Source organism: Cnephaeus nilssonii (assembly GCF_951640355.1).
Source record: "Cnephaeus nilssonii genome assembly, chromosome: 2".
Lineage (NCBI taxonomy): Eukaryota > Metazoa > Chordata > Mammalia > Chiroptera > Vespertilionidae > Cnephaeus > Cnephaeus nilssonii.
Window position 1 is genome coordinate 73,489,322 of NC_137073.1, and position 22,587 is coordinate 73,511,908.

At 34.9% G+C, this 22,587-nt stretch overlaps 1 protein-coding gene across 2 annotated transcripts in view; it reads left to right on the plus strand.

Moving 5' to 3' along the window:
- AP3B1 (adaptor related protein complex 3 subunit beta 1) overlaps positions 1-22,587 on the plus strand; it is a 191,721-nt gene that overhangs the window by 126,455 nt on the left and 42,679 nt on the right. The window contains exons 22-23 of one of the 2 annotated variants that reach the window (XM_079798703.1): positions 2,122-2,228; positions 16,134-22,587. The exon at positions 16,134-22,587 is cut by the window's right edge and continues 115 nt beyond it. In XM_079798703.1, the coding sequence (XP_079654829.1) occupies positions 2,122-2,228; positions 16,134-16,169 (143 nt within the window). In that variant the 3' untranslated portion in view covers positions 16,170-22,587. The remainder of the gene's footprint in view (positions 1-2,121; positions 2,229-16,133) is intronic. The other variant, XM_079798702.1, reaches the window with a different exon arrangement.

Consider the following 22,587-nt stretch of genomic DNA (forward strand, 5'->3'; position numbering starts at 1 on the left):
GTATCTTGAACCATAATTTGAATGTTGTCTCTCCCTTGCTCTCATTCAAGAAATATTTACTAACTTTATGAATTAGTATTTGTTCTAATTTATGGGATATTGTGAGACTAAAATGAGAAAATGATGCTTTGAAAAATGATGTCAAATTAAGTAAATGTTACTTTATAGTATTATTTTGGAGTGAGAATTTGAAGGAAGCTAAAACTTTTTTCATGTTTTCATTTATTTAACTCAGCAAACAGTTGAGCAGTTACTTAGTACTTATTTCTACTAGTGCTTATACAGACTAATAGAAATAAAAACATATAAAGACAAATTTGTATTACGAGATAAATATGGTTGTAGAAGTATGTCCACGCATTTCTGTGTAACAAGGAAGGCACATATAAGCTGTGTTTAGGTGAGTCAGGTTGTACTTTCCCTCTAAGTGGTATCTTAATGGGTAGAAGTTGCAAAGTGAGCAAGGCAGAGAAGAACCTTCTAGGCAAAGGGAATAAAAAATAAAAGGCTCAAAGACATGAAATAAGATCTTGGGGAATATTATTCAGTAGCAGCTGATAAATTTGGAGGTAAACTAGACCAGAGCTTTCCAATATAGTGGCCACTGGCCATACATAGCTACTAAAATTTAAATTGATTAAAAATAAAAATGCAGTTCTTTAGTCATTATACCAACATTTCAAGAGTGCCTTAGGTGTATTTGCCTCTGGCCATCACATTGGACAGCTCAGCTACAAAACATTTCCATCATCACAGAAAGTCCTATTGGATAATGCTGAGCTAGATCATAGAGCACCTTGTGCACTTAATTAAAAATTTGGACTTTTTCAGGCAATTGTGAACTTTTCAAGTCTTAAGAAGGGAAGTAACATGATCAGATTTGCATTTTTTTAAAAATTTCAAACTTTCAGGTATCTGATCTCTAGTACATAGGAGTCCTAGAATAAACATTTTTTTAATCTAGCACATAGCTTTTTTTTTTTAAAGAAACGGTTCCAATTTTTATTTATAAAATTAATCAAAACAGCAACAATAGATTTACAGAGCCATATATCAATAACAAACCAGGAAGGGAAGAAATATTCCAGAGACACCTTGAAAAGTTGCAAAGGAATACACACCAGGCTAAAAGCCTACAGCTAAGCTGTGGTTGCACCACAGGTTATATTTATTCCTGCATTTTTCTCAGTAAGTTCTTCCTTATATATGCTTTTCTCCTTTCCAACTTGTCGAGGTTTGGCTTTGTGTTCAAGAATTTTTTTCTGATCTTTGTCCAGTTTTAGCCAGTGATAACCACCTTGCTGGGGTGAAAGCCCACGTGGACAGTTGTGCCGTTAGCCTTCTCACGCTGCACCCGCTCGATGTAGATGGCATAATTCTTCCTGTACACCTGCACTACCTTGCCGATTTGCTGACCTTTGTAGTGTCCTTGAACCACCTGGACCTCGTGGTCTTTGCGAATGGGCATGGAGCGGACACTGTACTTCTGCCGCAGCTCCTTGGAGAGCGGGGAAGCTGGATCTTGCAGCTTTGAAGTGGCGTTTGCGGTTTTTGCTGCGGACTTCATGGTGACCGTCTGGCTCTGAAAGTGCTCCCTAGCTAGCACATAGCTTTTGCTGACAAAGTATGATTAGAAGGGAATTAGGTAGTCTGTGCCCTGTAATTATTACAGTGGAGAATAAAATAGAGAAAGTATTTAAACACCCTTTTAAGACTTCTAACTCAACTGGAGAACTCTCTTGAAAGCTATTGTTATTCTTTATATTAGTCTGAAAAAAATGTTTCTTTTTTAAATTTTTAATTTATTTTTTTTCTTTTAATGAAGTTGCTGGATGATAAATGTTAGTGATAATGTTATGTGGTAAAATTTTTCAAAAACTATTACTCAAGATATTTATATCCTTATTTTGTTATAGGATTTGCCATTATGTTTTGAAAGCTAAGACTAATAATTGCCATGACTTGTTAATAACTTGACTACATCAAGATGTTAAATAGCATTGCCATAAATTTATTAATCAATGTAATTTAATTAGAGTTACTAACAAAATAAAAATGTTGCTTTTAATAATATGAATTAAATTTTCATGCACATTTGCTAATTTGGGCCTTTTCTTCCAGTTAATCCGGTATCTGTTCCAATTGCACGTCCCACACCAGCTCTTTCTTCAAGCTTGATAGCTGATCTTGAAGGTTTAAATTTGTCAACTTCTTCATCAATTATCAACGTAAGTAATTTTCAAAATACATTAACTCGGTTTTTAAATGATGCCATTGCATTGTTTTTATTAAAATGCAAAGAATTGAAGTAGATTCTTAGTCTTGAACAATTCCTCCTCTAACACATGCATTTTTGATTTTACCTTTTTCATTCTGTAAATATTTTTTAATTTGCTCTACTCAAACCATTGTCATCTCAATTTACTTCTGCAAGTTATCCACATTTAATTATGTGTACATTTTTCTCTGGCACTGTTCTCCATCTGTAATATATAAGGGTTCTTTGCCACTTTGAGTTAGTTTATATACATAAATTTCTACCATAAAGAATTATTGTCTACATTAACAGACTTTTATTCTCATAATCATTCTATTTCTACCATGCTGTTTTTTTTACCTTAGGCTTTTAAAATTATGGGACTGTTTTCATTTGACAATTCAATATTGTGTTTCTCTCTGTTGTATCATTATGCATTTACTTACATGCTTTGGTGTCTAAATTCTTTAGTGTTATTTATGGGGTGTGATTGGAAGAGAGGCCAGAGGCTTGCCTATCTCAAAATAATGCCTCCTCCATCAGCCTGTCATAGAATCTGAAACTGTAATCACTTTTTATTTTTATTTTTTTAGTTGATTTTAGGGAGAGAGAGAAACATCGATTTGTTGTCCCATTCATTTATTCATTCATTCATTCATTGATTTTTGTATATGCCTTGACCAGAGATTGAACCCATAACCATGGCATATTGGGATGATGCTCTAACCAACTGAGTTACCAACTGAGTCAACCTAGGGAGAGAAAGAACAAGAACTTTTTCTGTGTTAGCATATTAGATCACTAACCTTTCACCCTAAATCAAGCGTGCTGCTTAGGATATATAATCTACTTGACCTTCTGTTAATTTGTGTCAGAAATCTGACAAACTAGGAGATAGAACAGTGAGTTCTGATGGGGGCACAGGTAGCTTGAATAGATCTGGTGCATCACTGGTTCCAGGGCTGGCAGGGGTGCGTAATTGGTGACCTGAGTTGCCCTGGAACATAGAGCTGCTCTGCTGGAGTGGGAGAGAGGAGTGCCCAATTCTTACAGATTATTGCTATAAATTCCCCCTTCGACGCAAGTGTGATTGCAAGGTCATGAAATACTCAGAAGAGCTACATGCATTTCTGTTTAGCTTTGGTCAGCTCACTTAGAATGTATAGGTGAAAACTGTTAAGCTTATAATGTTGTTTTTAAGCTATAGAGTGCAGTTATCTTCTAACCACTCAGAAATGAGCAAGAACCGTATTTGGGATTTTAGTTTGCCTTTTTTTTTTTTTTTCCTAAAAGGAAAATGTAGATTAAAAGAGATGGGGGGAAAGCAGTGAAAATAAGCAGATAAGTCTTTCACTTATTTAAGTAATAAATATTTATTGAGTATTTGTGGTAGGCTGTAAAGAGAAAGTGGTAATAAAAAAAACCTAGGGTGAAGCAGTTAGTCCTTGAGGGGAAAGGAGGCCCCTGAAAACTTGGGAGCTAGTAAAGTAGTGGATAAACCTCTTGGGCTGATATCAGATAACCAGGGTGTAAATCCCTACTTGGCCATTTACTAGTTAGGTTATTTGGGGCAAATTGGTAGATAACTTTTCTGTACCTCAGTTTCATATGAAGATAACTTCTAACTCACAGGATTGTTGTGAGATTAATGAGATAATAAATGTAAACTTGTTAGAACAGTGACTGGCACATTGTCATTGCTCAGTCAATATTAACTAATATTTTCACAAGTGATGTGATAATAGACCCTGAGTAGACTCTTACACTTTATTAGCTATAAGAAGAATGCAGTTGTGATTAGAAAAGTTATAGTAAATTTTAATTCATCACAAAGTAATCGAAGGATTCACCCTTTTAAATGAAGGAAAATATGAATTGGAATGGTCTCTTCAAAGGAAAAGAAAAGCACTCTATCCAAAGAGTGCGTACAAACGGACTCCCGGTGGTGCGGCTAGTGAAGCAGGATCATAACACTCATCTCCACAAGTTAACAGAATGATCAAACGGCAGTAATAAGAATGGCAACCAGAAATCCACCAGCACCATAAATAAGGAAAGGGGTAGATCTTTAAACAAAGAAAAAGTAGAACTTTGAAAAGGTTTATTTATGTAGAAATAAATTGAATAGTTTGACACAGAATGGCTCCTAATCTCACCTCCAGCCCTCAGAACAGTACTTTAAAAAGAACATGAAGCAACAAATTGTGAGTTTTCTCATTGTGTGTACAAATTTAGAAAGACGTGGACTAAAATCATCAGAGGAAAACTCAAAGAAAAACCCTTAAAAATTATAGCTCTCATATAATGGTGTGGGTCCTCAACAAATATAGGAGCCTTTTGGATCCTGAAATGAACTTCATAGATGAGAGTACATCCATAACTTCAAAATCAACTTGTTGCCCTAATTGAATAGAAAGAAGAAATAAAAGTAATTTATAATAAAGTAATAGTTAACCTCTTGATCATGACTGCACTGGAAATGTAATGAAGTAGTTAAATGATGCTGGCATTCATATGTACTAGTAGAACTACCATGAATGTGGCAGCTATAAATGCAGACTGCTGTGTTATATTAGCAACTCAAATGCTATGGGTTGTAATGTTGCCATTAATAACATACATTTCCAAAACATTGAACCGTTTTTTCTGATAGTTGCATTCCTGGAAAATGGAGTATATTAAAACCTTGCAAAAATACTCCTTTGTACTAACATGTAAGGTGTTCTGAGATTGGTAATTTTAAACAAATTATCACCTCATGAACGTCCAACATGACATTTGAAAGTTGTGAGAAACGTGATATATAATCTTTATTGTGTCCTGTTCATTGCAGGGCATCTATCATCCCTGGCCTTCACCCCTTAAAGCTACTTGCATCCTTTACTGTCCCTTCCGCCAGTCATATGCCAACTGCAAACACTCAAAACAGTATATGATGTAGCAGTTAAAAGCACTGCTGATTGCATTCAAATCACAGCTCTGGCACATTACAAAATGAGCAACCTTGGGCAACTCGATTTACTTCTTGGTGCCTCAGATGATTTCATCTGCAATATTAAACACTAAGTATTTTCTTTATTTTTTGTTACTACATTATTACTACAAATTTGTAAAGGAAGTGTGCAGGAAGGTTCATTAAGAAAAGTGATCATTATAGAATATAGAGGTAATATATTGAGGAATTAATTTCAAGAACATCCCATGAAAGAAAAACCAGAGTTGCAAAAAGAGGAGCTCTATTAGATACCATATGCTGCTTGGAGTTAGCCAAATTCCATGTGAAGGGCACAGTCCTCCAGACTGGTTAAGTCAGTCCAAGACTACTAAGGCCACCTGGAAGTTTAGGGGTTTCCTAAAACTATCCTCAAATTTAAAAATTCACTAGAACAACTCGGAGAACTCAGGAAAGCAAAGTACTTGGGATTACAGTTTTATTATAACAATAGGATACAAACTAGAACCAGCCAAAGGAAGAGATACATAGAGACGATTCAGGATGAGTTCTAAATTCAAAGCTTCTGCGTTACCCTCCTGGCATTGAAGTATTGCCAACCAGGGAAGCTTACTAAGCTTTCAGAATCTTTATTGCGTAGACAAGATTGAATTACTGCAACATGGTTGAACTCAATCTCCGGTCCTCCCTTCCCGGTCAGGCTGGTTATCAGTGATCAAAGCCCCAGTCCTTTAATCATATGATTGGTGTTTCTCAAGTAGCCATTCCCATCCTGAGTTAATAGCTTAGCATAAGCTATCTAGAGACCCACCATGAATCACTGCATGGGCATAAACTACCAGGGAGGTATGGTCCCCAGGGGTCCACCATGAATTACAAAGACACTGCTATCATTGGGGAAATTCCAAGAGTTTAGAGGTTCCTCTCAAGCGCTAAAGCCAAGTCCAGACCTCTCTTTAAGTGAAACCAAATCCTTACTACACATATGCCAATTAAGTGTTTTATTCATTCAACAAGTATTTGTTCAGGCCAGAATATGAGGCAGGTGCCAGGCATACAGTGCTGAACAAGATGGGCTAGGTCCCTGCCCTCAGGAGTGTATAGTTAAGTGGGGACATAAAAAAAGAAATGCTTCAAAGGCATGTAATGACAGTAAGTATAATAAGTACTTTCATTTGTGACATAGTTTTTCCCATTTGGTAATTTCTATGGCTGTAAGTTGTACTTATTTGTTGTTATTTCTCTGACTGTGTACAAAAATACTATTACTTTATATTGGCTAATCTCCACAGTCCCATCTATTTCCCTCTATACTATTGTAGCTTAACTTTTGACATTTAGGAGAGTGTAAAATTTAGAAATCTGAACTGCTTTTTCTCACTTATAAGAAACAGAAGGATAATTTTCACAGTCCATGCTATCCACTGTCTGCTTTCCTTGAATTGGCACTGCGGAGCGTCACTTCATCACCAATGAAAGGAGCAAAGGCTCGCGATGGCAGGGTGGAGTCAGCAGCAGCAACAGCATTAAACTAAGGTCTCTGCAGGTTGTTAAGGGTAACCAACCTGGAATTTCCCATGACCAGCAAAAAGATAGCATTTAGTTTATCAGTATGACCAAGAAGCCTGTAATTTAATTAAGGCTCCCCACCCCCTCAAGGATTTACAAGCTGAAGGGTAAGAAGAGGGAAACCCATAAGTAATAAACTTGAATTTGAGCAGGCAGAGTGAGGCAAAGAAAAGGCATTTTTTATACACAAACCAAATTTTAGCATCTTTAGTTCTGTCAGGTTCCTTATCTGAGGAATATAGAAAAATGGCTAGTGCCCCGGCCGGGTGGCTCAGTTGGTTGGAGCATCGTCCCTTACACAAAAGGTGCAGGAAGGTTCCTTTAAAAAAGTGATCATTATAGAATATAGAGGTAATATATTGAGGAATTAATAACAAGAACATCCCATGAAAGAAAAACCAGAGTTGCAAAAAGAGAAGCCCAACTAGAGAAGCCCAGTCAGGGCACATACCTGGGTTGTGGGACTGACCCCTGGCCGGGGTATGTACCGGAGGTTGTTTCCCTCTCACATCAATGTTTCTCTCTCCCTCTCTCTAAAATCAATAAACATATCCTCAGGTGGGGATTAAAAATAAACCTAAAATAAATTTTTAAAAATGGCTAGCAACTAGGCTTAGAGCTTTTGTTATTGACAGAGATTGCAATTAATTGAAATTACAACTGTCCATGATTAGGGATGAGGTCCTGACCCCTTTTGAGTTATCCGAAATTAATTGGAAGATAAAGAGTATCTATTGGACATGCTTTCAGTATTTGGAATTATTAGAATAATTGTGTATCATAATGATGACAGTTGTAATTGAAGCTGATTTCTGATTCCCTTAAGTGGATTTTTGTCTTAAGTCAATCTCTCTCTCTCATTTGTACTGGGCTAGGGCATTTTAGTATGATTTTCCAGGCTGCTTGTCCTGTGCTGCCAGAGTGCCAGCTTTCTTCTAGTTTGTCTTCAAGACAGATTGCTTTGAAGGGAGTCTTTGAATATAAGCATTTGCTAGGTCGTATACCAGATGTTTCTTGAATATATGATCTCATTTCCAAAACAAAAGATAATACATCTGTGATAAAGTTTGTTTTCTAATAAGGTGTAAAACAACTACCTTTTAAAAAATGTTTGTAGTTTTACACTGTACTTTGCAAATGTAAGATATATTCAAGCCTTAGGCTAAGAGACAAGTCTAGTTAAAATCCCGAGTTTAGAGGAGGAAGAAATTATAAGTCAAAATTAAAAATAATTTTGTCATTTCAAATTTGGGAAAAATCCTTTATTTGTTCTGATGAGAATGTCAGTAGTCATGGAACTGTGGTAAAAATAATGAAAAATCACTGGCCTGCGTCTGCTTAAATTGAAAACATTTTTTAATTAAAATTTGACAGTATTTTGTTCTTCCATTGCCTAGCCATGTCCCATCTTATTTCTCTATTTAATTCTCTTCTGGGTATGAGTAGCTTTAATTTTTAAATTAAACTTTAATGTGTGCCATACTATTGCTTCGACTCTATTTCCACACTACTTCAGAGTCTCAGAGTTAGTAACAGCACTATATTTGCTTCCTTCCCTAGATTATGAAAAGGAGCTACTTTTTAAAAAGAGACTGTAATTCATTATTAGTTGCAGGGGTTTTATTGCAAAATATTTTTTATTTGGCTTAAGCAAATATATGCCAATCTAACAATCTAAATCCTGACTGGTGGATAATATTCATAATGCTTTGTTGACATTATAATAAAATTCTCCACCAGGAAGAATCCACTTTATGATATGCTAATTATAGTTAGTAATGAGCTAGTAATTTTTACTGCAAAAAAAAAGTCACTCACCAAAACAAAGAAAATATGTATATAAATTTGCAAGAAATTGAAGGATTAAAGAAGAGATGATAAAGAAAGCTTTGGGCATTCTTTTCTTTCTCCTTTGTGGTAGTAGTTTCTTTTGCTTGCAGTGGGTTCACTGTTTTCAGAGCTTAGTTCATGGAATATCTGCTGACTTCTTTTCCAAGAATATGGTTTTTAACTTTTGTTTATTATAATTAAATGTACTATAATAGGAAATAATAAGAGGTTTTAAAAATATCACTTGTTTAGAAAAGATTTAATCTTTTATGGCAATTTTATTTTGCATATGCAAAGTTGATTGAACTTTGTGTTACTGTCAACTGTTATATTTCAAACTGTGCACGATACATTGTTATAGTTGCAGTGAAAAATAATGTTTTTTAAGCTTTAAGATATCGTAGATTATTATGCATTGGCCAATCATGTGTTTTTATTTAATCCCACATCAAGTTAACTTTTGTTACCTTTGTTCTTCTTTTTATAAAGCTTGCCAAAATTTTTCTGAACATATGGCAGGGCACAGTATGGAAATTAAGTATTATTTTAATAGTATTAAATCTTTGCCATCAGAAACCTGACCTAAATATGGAAAATATTATTGTGATACTTACACTTACTCTTCAAAGGAAAAGAAAATGAATTTAACTGTAGGGCAGGCACATGCCCAAGTAACACTGATAAACTAATTTATTACTAGAGAGAGGAGAGCATGGAGTAAAAATAGTTAAGTACAGTATATGACCCTAATAGCAAAGAAAAGTAAAAGCCACTTATCTTAGAATATATCAGACACACTGTTATTCAAATCATCCAGGAATATAATTACAGATGGCTTTTATAGCCCTAGCAATAGGGGTTATTTCTTTAAATTTGCAGTTGTTCCACATTACTGAAATATAAATATCTTCCCCCTATGTTAAATTAATACTGAAGATCTCCTTTACACTTATGCTAAAATAACAAACAAAATTTTAGTAAGTTCTGCTTTAAAATGCATAATTTAGATTAAAGAGAGATACAACCAAATGTAATATGTGCATCTTGTTTGAATCCTGATTCAAGCAAACCAGCTCTGAAAAGACATGTATTATAATATAGTCAGGGAAATGTGAACACTGACTGTATTTTACATGAACTTAAAGAGAATTTTTTTCTTTCAGGTGTGATAATAGAAAGTTTTCTTTAAAAGTCTTAATTAGAAACACAAACCAAAGTATTTACTGATAAAAGTAGATTATAGCTACAATTTACTTTTAAATAATTCAGAAGTGGAGTAAAAGGTTGGATTAAACAAAATTGGACAAATGATACTTTTTATAACTTAGTGATGAGTACCACTTGTTCATTGTATTAGTCTTTCTGTTTTTATGTACATTTGAAAGTTTTCATAATAAGATACTTGAAGTACATAATTTCAGAAACTTGTTTATTTCATATTCTCAGTGAGGCTTTGACATCCATGGTTTATAGAATATGTGACCTGACAAAGTTATCTTATAAATTTAAGCTGGTACACCAAAATTTGAGTTCAGTTCAGATTGTCATCTGTGAAATTAGAAGACTGAAGATTGTTTCTAAGAACCTTTCCAATTCTAAATTTCTAGACGTTTATGGGATATTAAGTGGAGATACTTTAGCAAACATCATGAGCATATGAGAAGTATTCATTAGAACTATGAAAGAAGTAATAAGACTTGGACTCTGAGTCTCTGTAGGATAGGACAGGGCCTTTTTATTGGCCTTTCTGTTCCCAGTGCTTGATACATAATGGGTGCTCATCAAAAGTATGCTAAATGAATGAAATTAATCTTTTCCTATTTTCCAGCTTTATCTTTAGAGATCATCCCTACTGGTGTCGGTTTAAAGGGCTGTATTGTTAATATGTTAGTTTACTATATCACTGAGAGAATTCCTATCAAGCACATATCTAAAACGTTGTAGTGCTCCTTACATGTTCCTTTTATTACTTATTTAAGATAGGAAAATGGAGAATAAGTTATTTCTTTAAGTTGTTTGATTAAATGTATCTTAATAACCATTCTTTGTATTTCTTAAGTGCTCTCTTAATTCGGCTGAAAATACAGCATGGTAAACTGAGAAACTAAAGATATTTTTATTTTATTTTTCTGTCAATAGAGCAGATCTCCTAAAAATTTAAAGCACATCTTTCTAAGGTAACATTTACCTCCTCACATCTTTAGCAGCTATCAGACATGACATGGGACATATTCATTAACCCTAAAAATTTTCATCAGAATCATGCACTGAAAGGGGGCAGCCCCGGCCAGACAAGAGGCTCATTTCAATTTTAACGGATATAATTAAAGGTTAATTCACTGAGTCAGGATTAACGAGGAAAGTATAAATGATAGGCAAGAAGCTGCCTTTATAATACAAGATTAGAACAATACAATTACAATAAGAATTAGAAAAAACCAACTTCTAAAAAGGATCCTTTAATGAACAAATTAAATTGTGATCTCTAAACATGAATATATAAGATAATACTTCTTAAGGAATCTTTAAATTGATGTTGTATAATTTAGCATATTTTCTCAAATGTAGAAATGATGGTTAACATTAAAAACTTTTTCATTATTAGGAAGTTGCCAAAAATATACATATACATACATACATACATATATATATCCATATGATGCTTTCAAATGTCAAAAAAAATTCTCACTTTTTATGTCCAATTACCTTTGCCTAAGTAATCATTGATCTTTTTCTCTCTCTGCCCCACCTTTATCAAGTACTTATGTTTATACTTTAAATCTACTTTTCTTATAGAGGATATAACTCTTTTTCATCTAGTGGCAATAAGAAAGTTAACATGTCATTTTCAAGTATAGTACATTTACATATTTTATAATTTTTAAATATATATATATTTTTATTGGTTTCCGAGAGGAAGGGAGAGGGAGAGAGAGAAACATCAAGGATGGGAATCACTGATCAGCTGACTCTTACACATCCCCCACTGGGGATTGAGCCTGCAACCCGGGCATGTACCCTGGCCAGGAATGGAACCATGACCTCCCGATTCATAGGTCGATGCTCAACCACTGAGCCACATCGGCCAGGCCATATTTTATAATTTTTTTTGTTACAATTTAAGCTCAGTGCTCTATTTTATTTTATGTAGTTCGTATTGCTTTATTTTTCTTTAACCTCAGGACATTAAGCCAAGCTTTTAAATATGTTGTATATTGCTAGAAAACTACCAAACATATTGTATTAAACATCCTTAGCACATAGTTGGGTCCCAGTAAATGTTATCATTTTCATCTGTTTTTGTATTATTGTGATTGAAGCCATATACATTTTTAATTAGTTGAATCCTAAATTCTATTAAATATTTATCTCTGTTATAGGATTCAAAGAGAAGTTGTATCCAATTTAGCCTTATAAATGTAAACAAAATAATTGTCCATCATAACTGCAGGTGGTGGAAAATTGTCCCTAAGAAACTGAGGTTTCATAAAAGGAGTTTACATTTTGTCAATCACTCTTGAGCTGATTTAGTATAATGAATCTGTATGCTGGGGCAAATGTGAGTATTGATGCCTAGAAGCTAAATAATCCAGTAACATCACTCCTGGAAAAACATATGGTGCTATTTGAAAATTATGTAGCCTGTGATATATAAAAACTATAAGCACTATACTACTATTACCATGGAAATAAATTGTAAGTATAATACAGATTTACTTGATAAAATGATTTTTTTCCTTTTTTTCTTTTTGGTTAAGCTGACAAGTGCAGGAGAATTTGCTTTATGTATACATTGTAGGAAGCCTGGGGAAAATGGATAGTGTTTCCCTGGTATGTAGATTAACCCACACATTATATTTGGAGTGGGACAGCTTGCTGTTTTGAACAATATTTTGACATTAAGAACTCCACAAAATAGTATTTAAGCCCCCTTTGGCGTGGGCAGTTGATAACTTTTCATTCATAATTAGCTCATAGAGAACCGAGAGACATTTCAGGGAAATTGAACTGTCAGTGGGTAGAAACAAGCATTTGACCTCATCACATTGAGTGGGGCCCATCATAATTTGTTCATTTGGTGCCCATCAGCCCAGCCTCATCTCTCATACGGCACCTCGCTGACCTTCCCTCTCCAATTCCGCTCAGTTCAGCTTTAATTATGACTCTGCAGACCTGAAGAAATATTGCAGCTTGCTCTCAAAAACCCTGAACTGCCACTCACCAAAAGATTGGTTTTTAACAGGTAATAAATGCCCAGAAGAAATGGTGCTATGTCCACACCGAGAACTGGGCTTCTTTTGAGGTTTTGCTTGCTCCCAAGTGTGTCACTGTTGCCTAGTGAAGTTTTTATTTCTGACACAGTAAGCTTGTGAGTGAATTCACTGCTGTAAGGAAATATCATGAGTTCTTTGAAGTAGGTAAACTTTTATCCATCCACAGAAGAAATTCTTAGTTACTTGGTTATCCAGTGAATTCACTAAGCCTGTGTCACCTATTGAAAGTTGAGAAACAACTTTCGATTGGTTAAGTAAAACATTACTGTTGTTAGAGTGCTACATTTTAACTTTTTATTTTAATTAATAATTCCTTTTTAAGATATAGATAAAAAGTGAGAAGTCATAATTTCTTTGTCTAGCAATGTATTTATAACTTAGCAAATAATTTGGCAGGAGGAATCCTGCTATGTTAACAATATTGTCTTTGCCAACAAAACAGACAAAATGATAAAGTTTAAAAGAAGCATTCATTTTGACTACCCTGCCACACCATCTCCCTATCTTATATACACACACCTGACAATATTTTTGTAAAGCAAGTTGATGCAATCAGAGACTATGTAGGAGGAAAATATAAAGCTTAGAAAATTATAAAGTTTAATTTTTGTTTTCAGATTATATCCCTGAACATTTCATTGCAAATAGAAATATTGAAAACTGTAGTCCCATACTTTGTATCCTTGCAGTGAATGTTAAACTGTCAGCAGGATTTTCAGGTCATTTGACAAAAAGGATACAGGTGCAGTAGCTAGCAGTGAAGGTGACTGCTAGTTTCATCAATCACTTTGCCTTTCTTTAAGTTGATACATAATGGACCCCTTCAATCAGCTTCCTTGTTCTTTGTCACTTGTTTGGAAAGAAGAAAAAAAAGAAGGGTAGAAAGGCTGGACTCTAAAGTCAAGGTTAGGAAATGAATTGTTATTTACTCAGGGTATAGAGGATGTCAGTGTGAAGGGGGCTGGCTCTTCATAAAATGTCGCGTTTGTCAATGGGTGATAATACGCAGTTTGAAGCGTCACATGGGTCTTGTTCAGTGACAGTGCTGCTAAAGTAGTGATTCTAAATATGAATTTGAAATTTAGACATAGCTTTGTGACAGGTACATGTTTTGTGCCAGAAAATGTTCATATACAGGCATGTTTTACTTTTGGGAATTACATCAAACTATTTCGTCACAGAGCATAACCATAGGTAGATTGTGAATACTTGCCAGCCACTGGCAATTTCCAATTCCATCATACTTGATAGAATTGGAAATTTTCTTAAAATCTTTGAAAAAATAATTTGAAATTTGACATAGCTTCATTTGCTAAAATGGATAGATGTACTGCCCAACAAGTTCGAATGCCTTGTTAATTTTAAACACCCAGGGAGTAAGTAAAATAGTTAAAAGAAATGCTCAGAAGTTAGTGTCTGACTTATTTGAACTGTTTCTTCCTTAGGAAACAATATATTTTAACTAATTTTTAAAAGAATGATACACATCTGGAGAAGGTTATCAATTCTCCAGTCTTTGGATAAATGGACACAGGGAATCATAACATATCTTTTTTTAATACCTGACCAGATTGTGTGTATTCTGAAACTCACCAGTGTGCCTTTTAAGTTATATTTTTATAGATATGTGGCTCAATGCTTATTTAAAAGCTATCAACCAAAAGGAGCCATTATATATCAAGAAGCAGAGAAATGATCTGAGCAAGTGTCAGATCAAACATAAAAATTACCCAGCATGCATATATGTAATTTCTCAGTTCTCTGACACTTCCAAAAATAGTTTGGGTAGAATAGTGAATACAGGTTAATGTCCTGTACATTCTTTGCAGACTTGATATCAGTGGCTGGAGCTAGTTTTCCTGCTTCCAGTAAAAGCTTTGGAGATTATAGGGACAGGTTTAAAACACACACTAATATTTCTATTAATAAACATGAATGGAGTGTCTTCTACATTCTAAAGCAAATTTTAAAAAAAGTAATCCATGGTTGCAGTTTTGAGGCACATCTTTCTGTTATGGAAATGGAAACCATGAACACAAGAGTGCAGGAGAGAATGTGTAGAGGGGTACTGAAGGTTTGTATAAAGTATTTGGTTTCTTGGCAGAGGAAATGAATAACACTAACAAAATTTCAGAGATGACTTCTTTATCTTGGATTATGATACTGAATGCCTTCTGTAATATGATTTGTAGATGTGGAATTTCTACCAAGAACTGTTTTGCCATTCTACATGTATTTCTGTCAGACCAACACAGATTGAATTTTTTCTGAGCATCATTTGCTTATATTTCTGGTGGTTCAACTTTTCTCACATAGACCTGGTTGCATAAGCGCCCACTGGTACACCTGCGGTATTTATCCCAGCACTTACAACATTAACTTTACACAAGTAGTTGCAAAATGCTTAAGAATCTGGATTCAGAGACTCAGTATGACCTTTATAAAAGTCTAACTTTTTTTATTGTGCTTTTCTCAGAGAAAAATGGCTCTAGAAAAAGCTAACGTTTTTAAGAGTTCCTTCAGAATTATTACCCTTTTAATACCTACCTGTTCTGTTCCTCCCAAACCCTTAGTTTTCTTGTTTCCTTGTTTTATCCCCATTGAAACTTGTCTTTTTTGTGCCTCATCACCCAAGTGTCTGTAACTACTACTGCTTACAGAAATCCCCTTTTGTTTGTACAGAACTATACAAAATGTTCCTATTTATGCATATTTGATAAAAAAGACTAATAATATATATTAACTAAAGAGGGATAAGAGGTTGACTTAGATAGCATGCAGTGCATTAGGTTGGAGCCTTTGGAAGACAATTCATCGTGGTCTTTTTTAAATTGGTTTTCAGTACCTGTTAACTGAATGGATAAAGATCAACTCAATATGCTCATTTAAAATATAGAAAGGTTATTGGTGGAGGGGCATTTTTAAAAACTAGTTCTCTAAATGATTCTGACAAATAACTGTCCAGGTTTGAGAGCCACTCAAATTCATTAGTGTTCAAGCTTAAGTCCAATGAGGAAATACTATAGGTAAAGCAGAATTTTTGATGTTTTTCAGATCACAGACTAGCCATTGAAAAATGTATACAAATAAACATTTGTACCATAGACCCATAGGTAGATTTTACAACACAAACATTCAGAACAGTAGTTTTCAACTAGGCATCAAATACCTTTATTAGTTTGTTATTGCTGATGTAACACATTACCACAAACATGGTGGCTTATAACAATGTGAATTTATTATTTTGCAGTTCAAGAGGTCAGAAGCCCAAAATGGGACTCACTGAGCTAAAATCAAGGTGTCAGCAAGGCTGTGTTCCCTTCTGGAAGCTCAAGGGGAGAATCCTTTATTTTGCCTTTTCCAGCTCTTCAAGGCTGGCCACACTCTTTGGCTCAGGACTCCTTCCATCGTCAAAGCCAGCAGCGACCAATTGAGTTGTTCATACTGCGTCACTGACACTGACTCCTGCCTCACTCTTTCTGTTATAAGATTCATATAATTACATGGCTCACCCAGACAATCCAGGGAAATTTCCCCGTCTCACGTTTAGTTGGTTAATTCCCCCTTGTCGTGCATTATTACATATACATAGGTTCTGTGGGGTGGGACATGGATACTTTTGGGAGGACATGATTTTGTATACCACCTCACCCATAGACCCTGTGGGGAGAGGAAGAGGCCTCACACTCATGCCTCACCTATCAAATTGCAGAGGAGAGGAAAGGTAGGGTCATGGCTTTTCTGGAGATCATTCTGATGCTGCGCCACATATAACGGGGTACTCTTTGATCTTGACCTTGATGGCACCATGGCACTCACTATACCTACAATTCCAGTGGAGCCCTGCTCTAGGGATTTTGCCAGCTGAAGTTTTCAGATCAATCATATTAGTTAAATTTCATATATTTATATTTTCCTCAAGCTATTTTTATGCCTTTTTAAAATCAGAATTTTTATTTCAAAATTTTATCAGTTTACACTTATTAGAATCAGAATTATAGTAGCATTTTTCATTGATTTATCTCCGTAGGTAATGGAAACAAACCTCAAATGACATGAATTTTATGCAGAGGCTTAAATTTTAAAACATTTTAAGTATATACTACTCTGAAATATAAATATAAGCACAAATAACTAACTTGTACTATTAAGGCAGGAGAGAATTCAAAACTTATTTACATTTTTAATTATGCAAAAATGTGCAAGGAAATTGTCTAGGCTTAGCACTTTATTTACATGGTGCAGAAGAATAAGGTTAAATAATAATATGAAATCCATAAAATGAAATAATAATATGAAAATTAAACTATAAAAATGTCAAAATAGAATGAGTAATACCATTATGAGCTGGAAGTATGGTCAGAAAGAGTTGAATGAACAAATTGGGGCTTGAGCTGAGCATTGTATGATGGATGGTATTCGATATTTAACTAAATCATTACTTACTTATGATTTAAGTAAATCAGGAACTAACCAGGGAGATCTATGTGCAAAATTGATAAAGTAAGGGATGCACTAAAATTTAGAATTAAAATTGGAGGGCTGTGCTTTTAGATTTTTTAAAGGCTTATTATTTCATTAATGTGTTATAGATCTAGGAATTCCTGTTCTTGAAATGACCCTTTCTGAAAAGATCGCACACAAGAAGAGATGGAAAATTGTTTATGATCCTATGATTAGATCCCTAGGGGTAGTTCCTTTTTCTTTGGTATGTTATGTGAAAAATACGCTAACCTACCTCAAAGCGCACTGGCTGTCAGACTTAGGGCTTTAAACCAAATGGTTGACTTAATTTTTTCTTCCCTTAGCTTAATATGGGAGGAACCTAAGAGCCCACTGCTGCCTCATCGCAGGGTAAAGTCTAAAATTAGAGGAATAGTGGCAGAAACGTTTAATAAAGATAGCAAGTGAGGAGCTGAAAGTTAGACTTTGCCATGAGTTGGATGGAGAGTTAACTCAAGTAAAAGAGGATGGTAGGACTATATTCATGCCACAGGTAATCTTGGAATGACTTAGCTCTGACTCCTTTCTTGTTTGGGTGATTATCTTCAGTACGCTCTTAGAGTAGACAAACAAATGACAAGGTGGGTGGGCAGTATCCTGTATAGAAATGGTACCATGTTCTTGAAGAGTTGGATTTATTTCTGGACACCCACCTTTTAAAAAGCAATACATCATTCTCCATCCAACAAATGCCGGCCATGGCCAATAATATGTTGGCATGTCCATTTTCGGCTTATAGAACAAAATAAATGAAAGCCAAGGACATTACAATTGGGAGGGAAGGAGAACTATTATTTAAAAGGCTTTTAAATGATGTCACTATATATTCTTTTAACAACATCCTCTAAAAGCCTTTGAAAAAAATAGTCCCTTCCTCCTTCTGTTGTTAACAAAGACCATACTAGGGACCGCTCTTTAAAAGGCTGTTAAATGGTGATACTATATTTTTTAACATCAACCTCATTTAGAAACCTTTTAGAGAACAGTCCTGTTCACCCACAACTAACACAGAGAAAAAGGACATGGGGGAAGGGATTGCTTTTTAAAGGCCTCTGGATGGTACTAGCAATAAATACAGCACTATTGTTTTTTAAAGCCCTTCTCCATTGGTGATTCAGCTTTTTGATATGTACTTTTAACTTCCTGACCTTATTGTATATGACATTGGTGTTTTAACATTGACTGAAAATTCAATTTACTAATAATGCCAATAATGCCTTTTATTGAACAGCTTAAAAATCAATTTCAGAACTCAGTGAACCAGACAGGATATGTATAACTAACCCCATTTTACAGAAGAGAAAAACAGAAGCTCGGTGAGCCTGTGGTTTAGCTGAGGTCTCACTAAGCGTTTATGGCTGAGTTGAAACCATAACCAGGTCTCTTGACATCCAGCTGCTTTCGATTGTATTCATTACTTTTTCTTTAGTGATATTTTTCATTTCTCTTTTCAATATGTTCAAATACTGAGTTAATTTATTTTCCTTAGTATAAAAATGGAATTCTATAAGCTTAGTACTAAAGATATATATGTAGATGGTGGAGGTTTTATTAATACTGTAATTCTGATAAAGTAAAGAAATATAAAATATCTCAAAGCATTGAGATGTTATGACGTGCAGACTTTTCCTGAGATTCCTTTGCTTTATGATGTATACTTATGAAATTATCATTTGAAATCCACTTTCAGGTTTCTAGCTTATTAAATAACTGATATTTTAATGATGATACTAATTTCCTTTTATTAGTTTGCTTTTGAAAGTTATTCTGTTGACTAAGGATACTGATTCATAATTAAGATCATATTCACAAAAATTTCCTCAGTTATCATTAATCTTTGGAAAGAAATAAATGCTGGTTCTTCCCACTTCCTATTCAGATCTCTGAAGGAGAGAAAAAAAATCTCTCCACTTACTTGCATTACTGACCTTTATTTTTCTTTATCACGAGGAACATTTTGTGTATATTGAAAAAAGTCATAGCTTATTGCTTGGCAGAAATGATGCTTAAAAATATTAAATCCCATCTTAATTCTGCCACTATTTTTACCCTTATACTAATAAATGTAATCTTTAATAATAATGGAAGAAGAGTATTTTCATCAACAAAACACTTTCATATGCAGCATTTCTCTGAATCCTTATAAGACAATCCTACGAATTAGGTAGTGTTACCCTTTATTTTACAAATTCAAGCTAAGATAAATTAGTTTTCTTCTTATCAAATAACTTGAATGCCTTCTAACTTAAAATTTAGTGTTTTCTTTCTTACCACTGCCAACTCTAACTGCCTGACAAGAAGGAAGTATAGCCTTCCTTACTTCTGAAGAAAAATGCTCCATATGTCAAGAAAAAAATGTACAGTCTCAGAATACATGGGCCAGTGCTGAAGCATGAGCACCTAGGACCTAATTCCAGCACTTGATCCAGAAAAATTCAAGACTTTAATGAAAAGAAAGCTGGGTCATCAGAAGGCTTTGCTACCACAGACATGGACTCCAAAGACTCTAAGGTTCCTGTGTAGTAAATCACATTCTTCTCCCCATGCCTACCTTCTCACTGACACATTTAAAATATACAGGCACAAATCAGGCAGAAATAAACACGTGTGTGTGTGTGTGTGTGTGTGTGTGTGTGTGTACATGTGCGTGTGTGTTTCTGGTCTCGAAGGACCCATTTCCCCATCTTTGTTCTATGGCAGGAATTCCTCAGCAGCTATGGCACCTCTGATTGGCATCTATGATGTAAAAGGATCCTCTTCCACTCTATCGGATTCAAGGAAAGCATCCCTAAAAAGTCCTGTTACTTGAAATTAAAGTAGCTATAATAATGCTGCCTTTCCAATTAGCGCATCATCTAAGACATACTTTTTTCTTCCTCCAGGACTTCATCCAGATGAGATCCATATCCCCCTGTCTCCTCACTACAGTCCTTTAAATACAAGCAGCATGGCCAGTTTTTAGATGCAGTGGTCCCATGAGTAAAATATGTCAAACAGCTAACAATTTCCCTCCCTCACATACTTTTATAAAGTACTGTTACATAGCCTAGCTTTTCCATTTGGAACTTGCTGTCCTATAGGAAGTATTCTCAGCATGACCTCCTGACTCAGAATGCTCTATAATTCTGTTTTGACAAAATCATTATTTCCAGCAGGAGTGTTTATATGACACTCCCAGCTGTTGCATCTAGGCCGTTCCCTTAAAATTTAAAAAAAATATATTTTTATTGATTTCAGAGAGGAAGGGAGAGGGAGGGAGAGACATAAATATCAACGATGAGAGAAAATCATTGATTGGCTGCCTCCTGCATGCCGCCTGCTGGGGATCAAGCCCATAACCCAGGCATGTGCCCTTGACCAGAATCGAACCTGGGACCCTTCAGTCCACAGTCGACGCTCTATCCACTGAGCCAAACCAGCTAGGGTTAGGCCACTCCCTTTTTCTCCTCATTTCCCTTGTTTTTATGAGGCCCATCCCATGTTACGATACCTTTTCCCTTTCTTGTCATTCTCATCTTGGGATATCTTCATCACTTACCATATTCAGTATCTTACACATAATCTCTTCACCCCACCATCATCCTGGGAGACTTCCATGTATACATTAATAATTTGTGCAATGTGTCACAGCCTCTTGACCTGCTTAGTTTTCATAACTTTCCTGTACTGAATTGTAGCCACACACTCCTTTATTTTAATTCTGAAATCTTATTTTACTCCCTCACTCGTGCCTGTCATGTTCATCAGGCACTACTTTCTTCCAAATTTTCTTTTTATGTTTAGCCTAGATTTACAACAACCCTGAAGTAAGATGGTAATTTCCCCATTTCACATTATGAACATTGAAGTCCCTAGAGTTATTTGTTTTTTAGTGTCATAGGGGTTATGAGTTACAGAGCTGGAGTTTCAGCTCAGGTCTGTCTGGCTTCAAAGCCAAGCACTTTCCACCACACCTCACTAAGCATATAAGGGAGGTACATTTTAAAAGACTTCTTTTTACAGGAGTCTATGGTACGGGTTGGTGTGTAAGGGATCTAAAGGCAGGGAGACCAATTTGAATGAGCAAGCAGAAGGGAGCAAAAGATTTGGAGGGACACAAATTGTTAATTATGGTTAAACCTAAGGGGGATTTTGCTTATATTCCCATACAATTTGAAATAACTTTCAATAAACATGCACTACTTTTGCAATTTGAAAGAAAAAAAAAATAGTGTTTTAAATGTCAATGATGACCTGAACCAGCAGCTTAGGTTGGTGGTAGATGGACAGAAAAGAAGGAAATGAATACAAGAGACATCAAACTTGTCAACTAGTTGTTGCAGGGCAATGAGGATGTCAACAATAACGCGAAGATTCTGAACTTGGTTACAATGGAAGAGTACACCAAATTTTTTATTTTTTATTTTTTCATATTATGTCATTGATACTGTCAATGAGAAAGCAATAGAAATGTTAAGGTCAAGTGATTATCACATCTATCAAATAACACAGCACATGTCCTTATGTAAAATGTTTTGGTTCTAATGAAATTTGTTGTAACCAATTACAGGAATCTTCCTGCTAAGCACTTTGAAAACCAGACTCAGTTTTGTTTTTATTAGGACCCTTAAAACGAAAGTCAGAAAAAAAAATATTGGGAATAATAGTAAAACACATATATAAGAGTGGTATAACATATTTGTATCCAGTTTCTGGAACTGTTTTTTTTCTTTTTTTTTCCATGGGAGTGGTAAATAAAAGTATGTATGCATCATTTCAGATTTCTTAAAAGTATTGACAGTAAAGCTTACAGATTATATTTGGGGAGGAGAAAAAGTAGGATATTATTATAAAGTAATTTCCTCCTCATCTCAACACCAGTGTAAATTGAATACATCCTATACCAGAGGGTCAGCAAATGTTGTAAAAGGCAAGATAATACTTTTAGCTTTGCAGGTGCTAACTACTGAGCTCTGCCATTCTAATACCAGGGCAGTCATAGACAATGTATAAGTGATTGAATATAGCTGTGTTCCAATAAAACTTTATTTATAGACATTGACATTGGAATTTCATATGACTTTAGTGTCACAAAAAACGTTATTTTTCTTGTTTCCAATCATTTAAAAATGCGGAAACCATTCTTTGTTTACAGGCTATATGATAACAGGCAGTGGACTAAATTTTATCCACAGGTGTAGTTTCCTGGCACCTGCTTAACA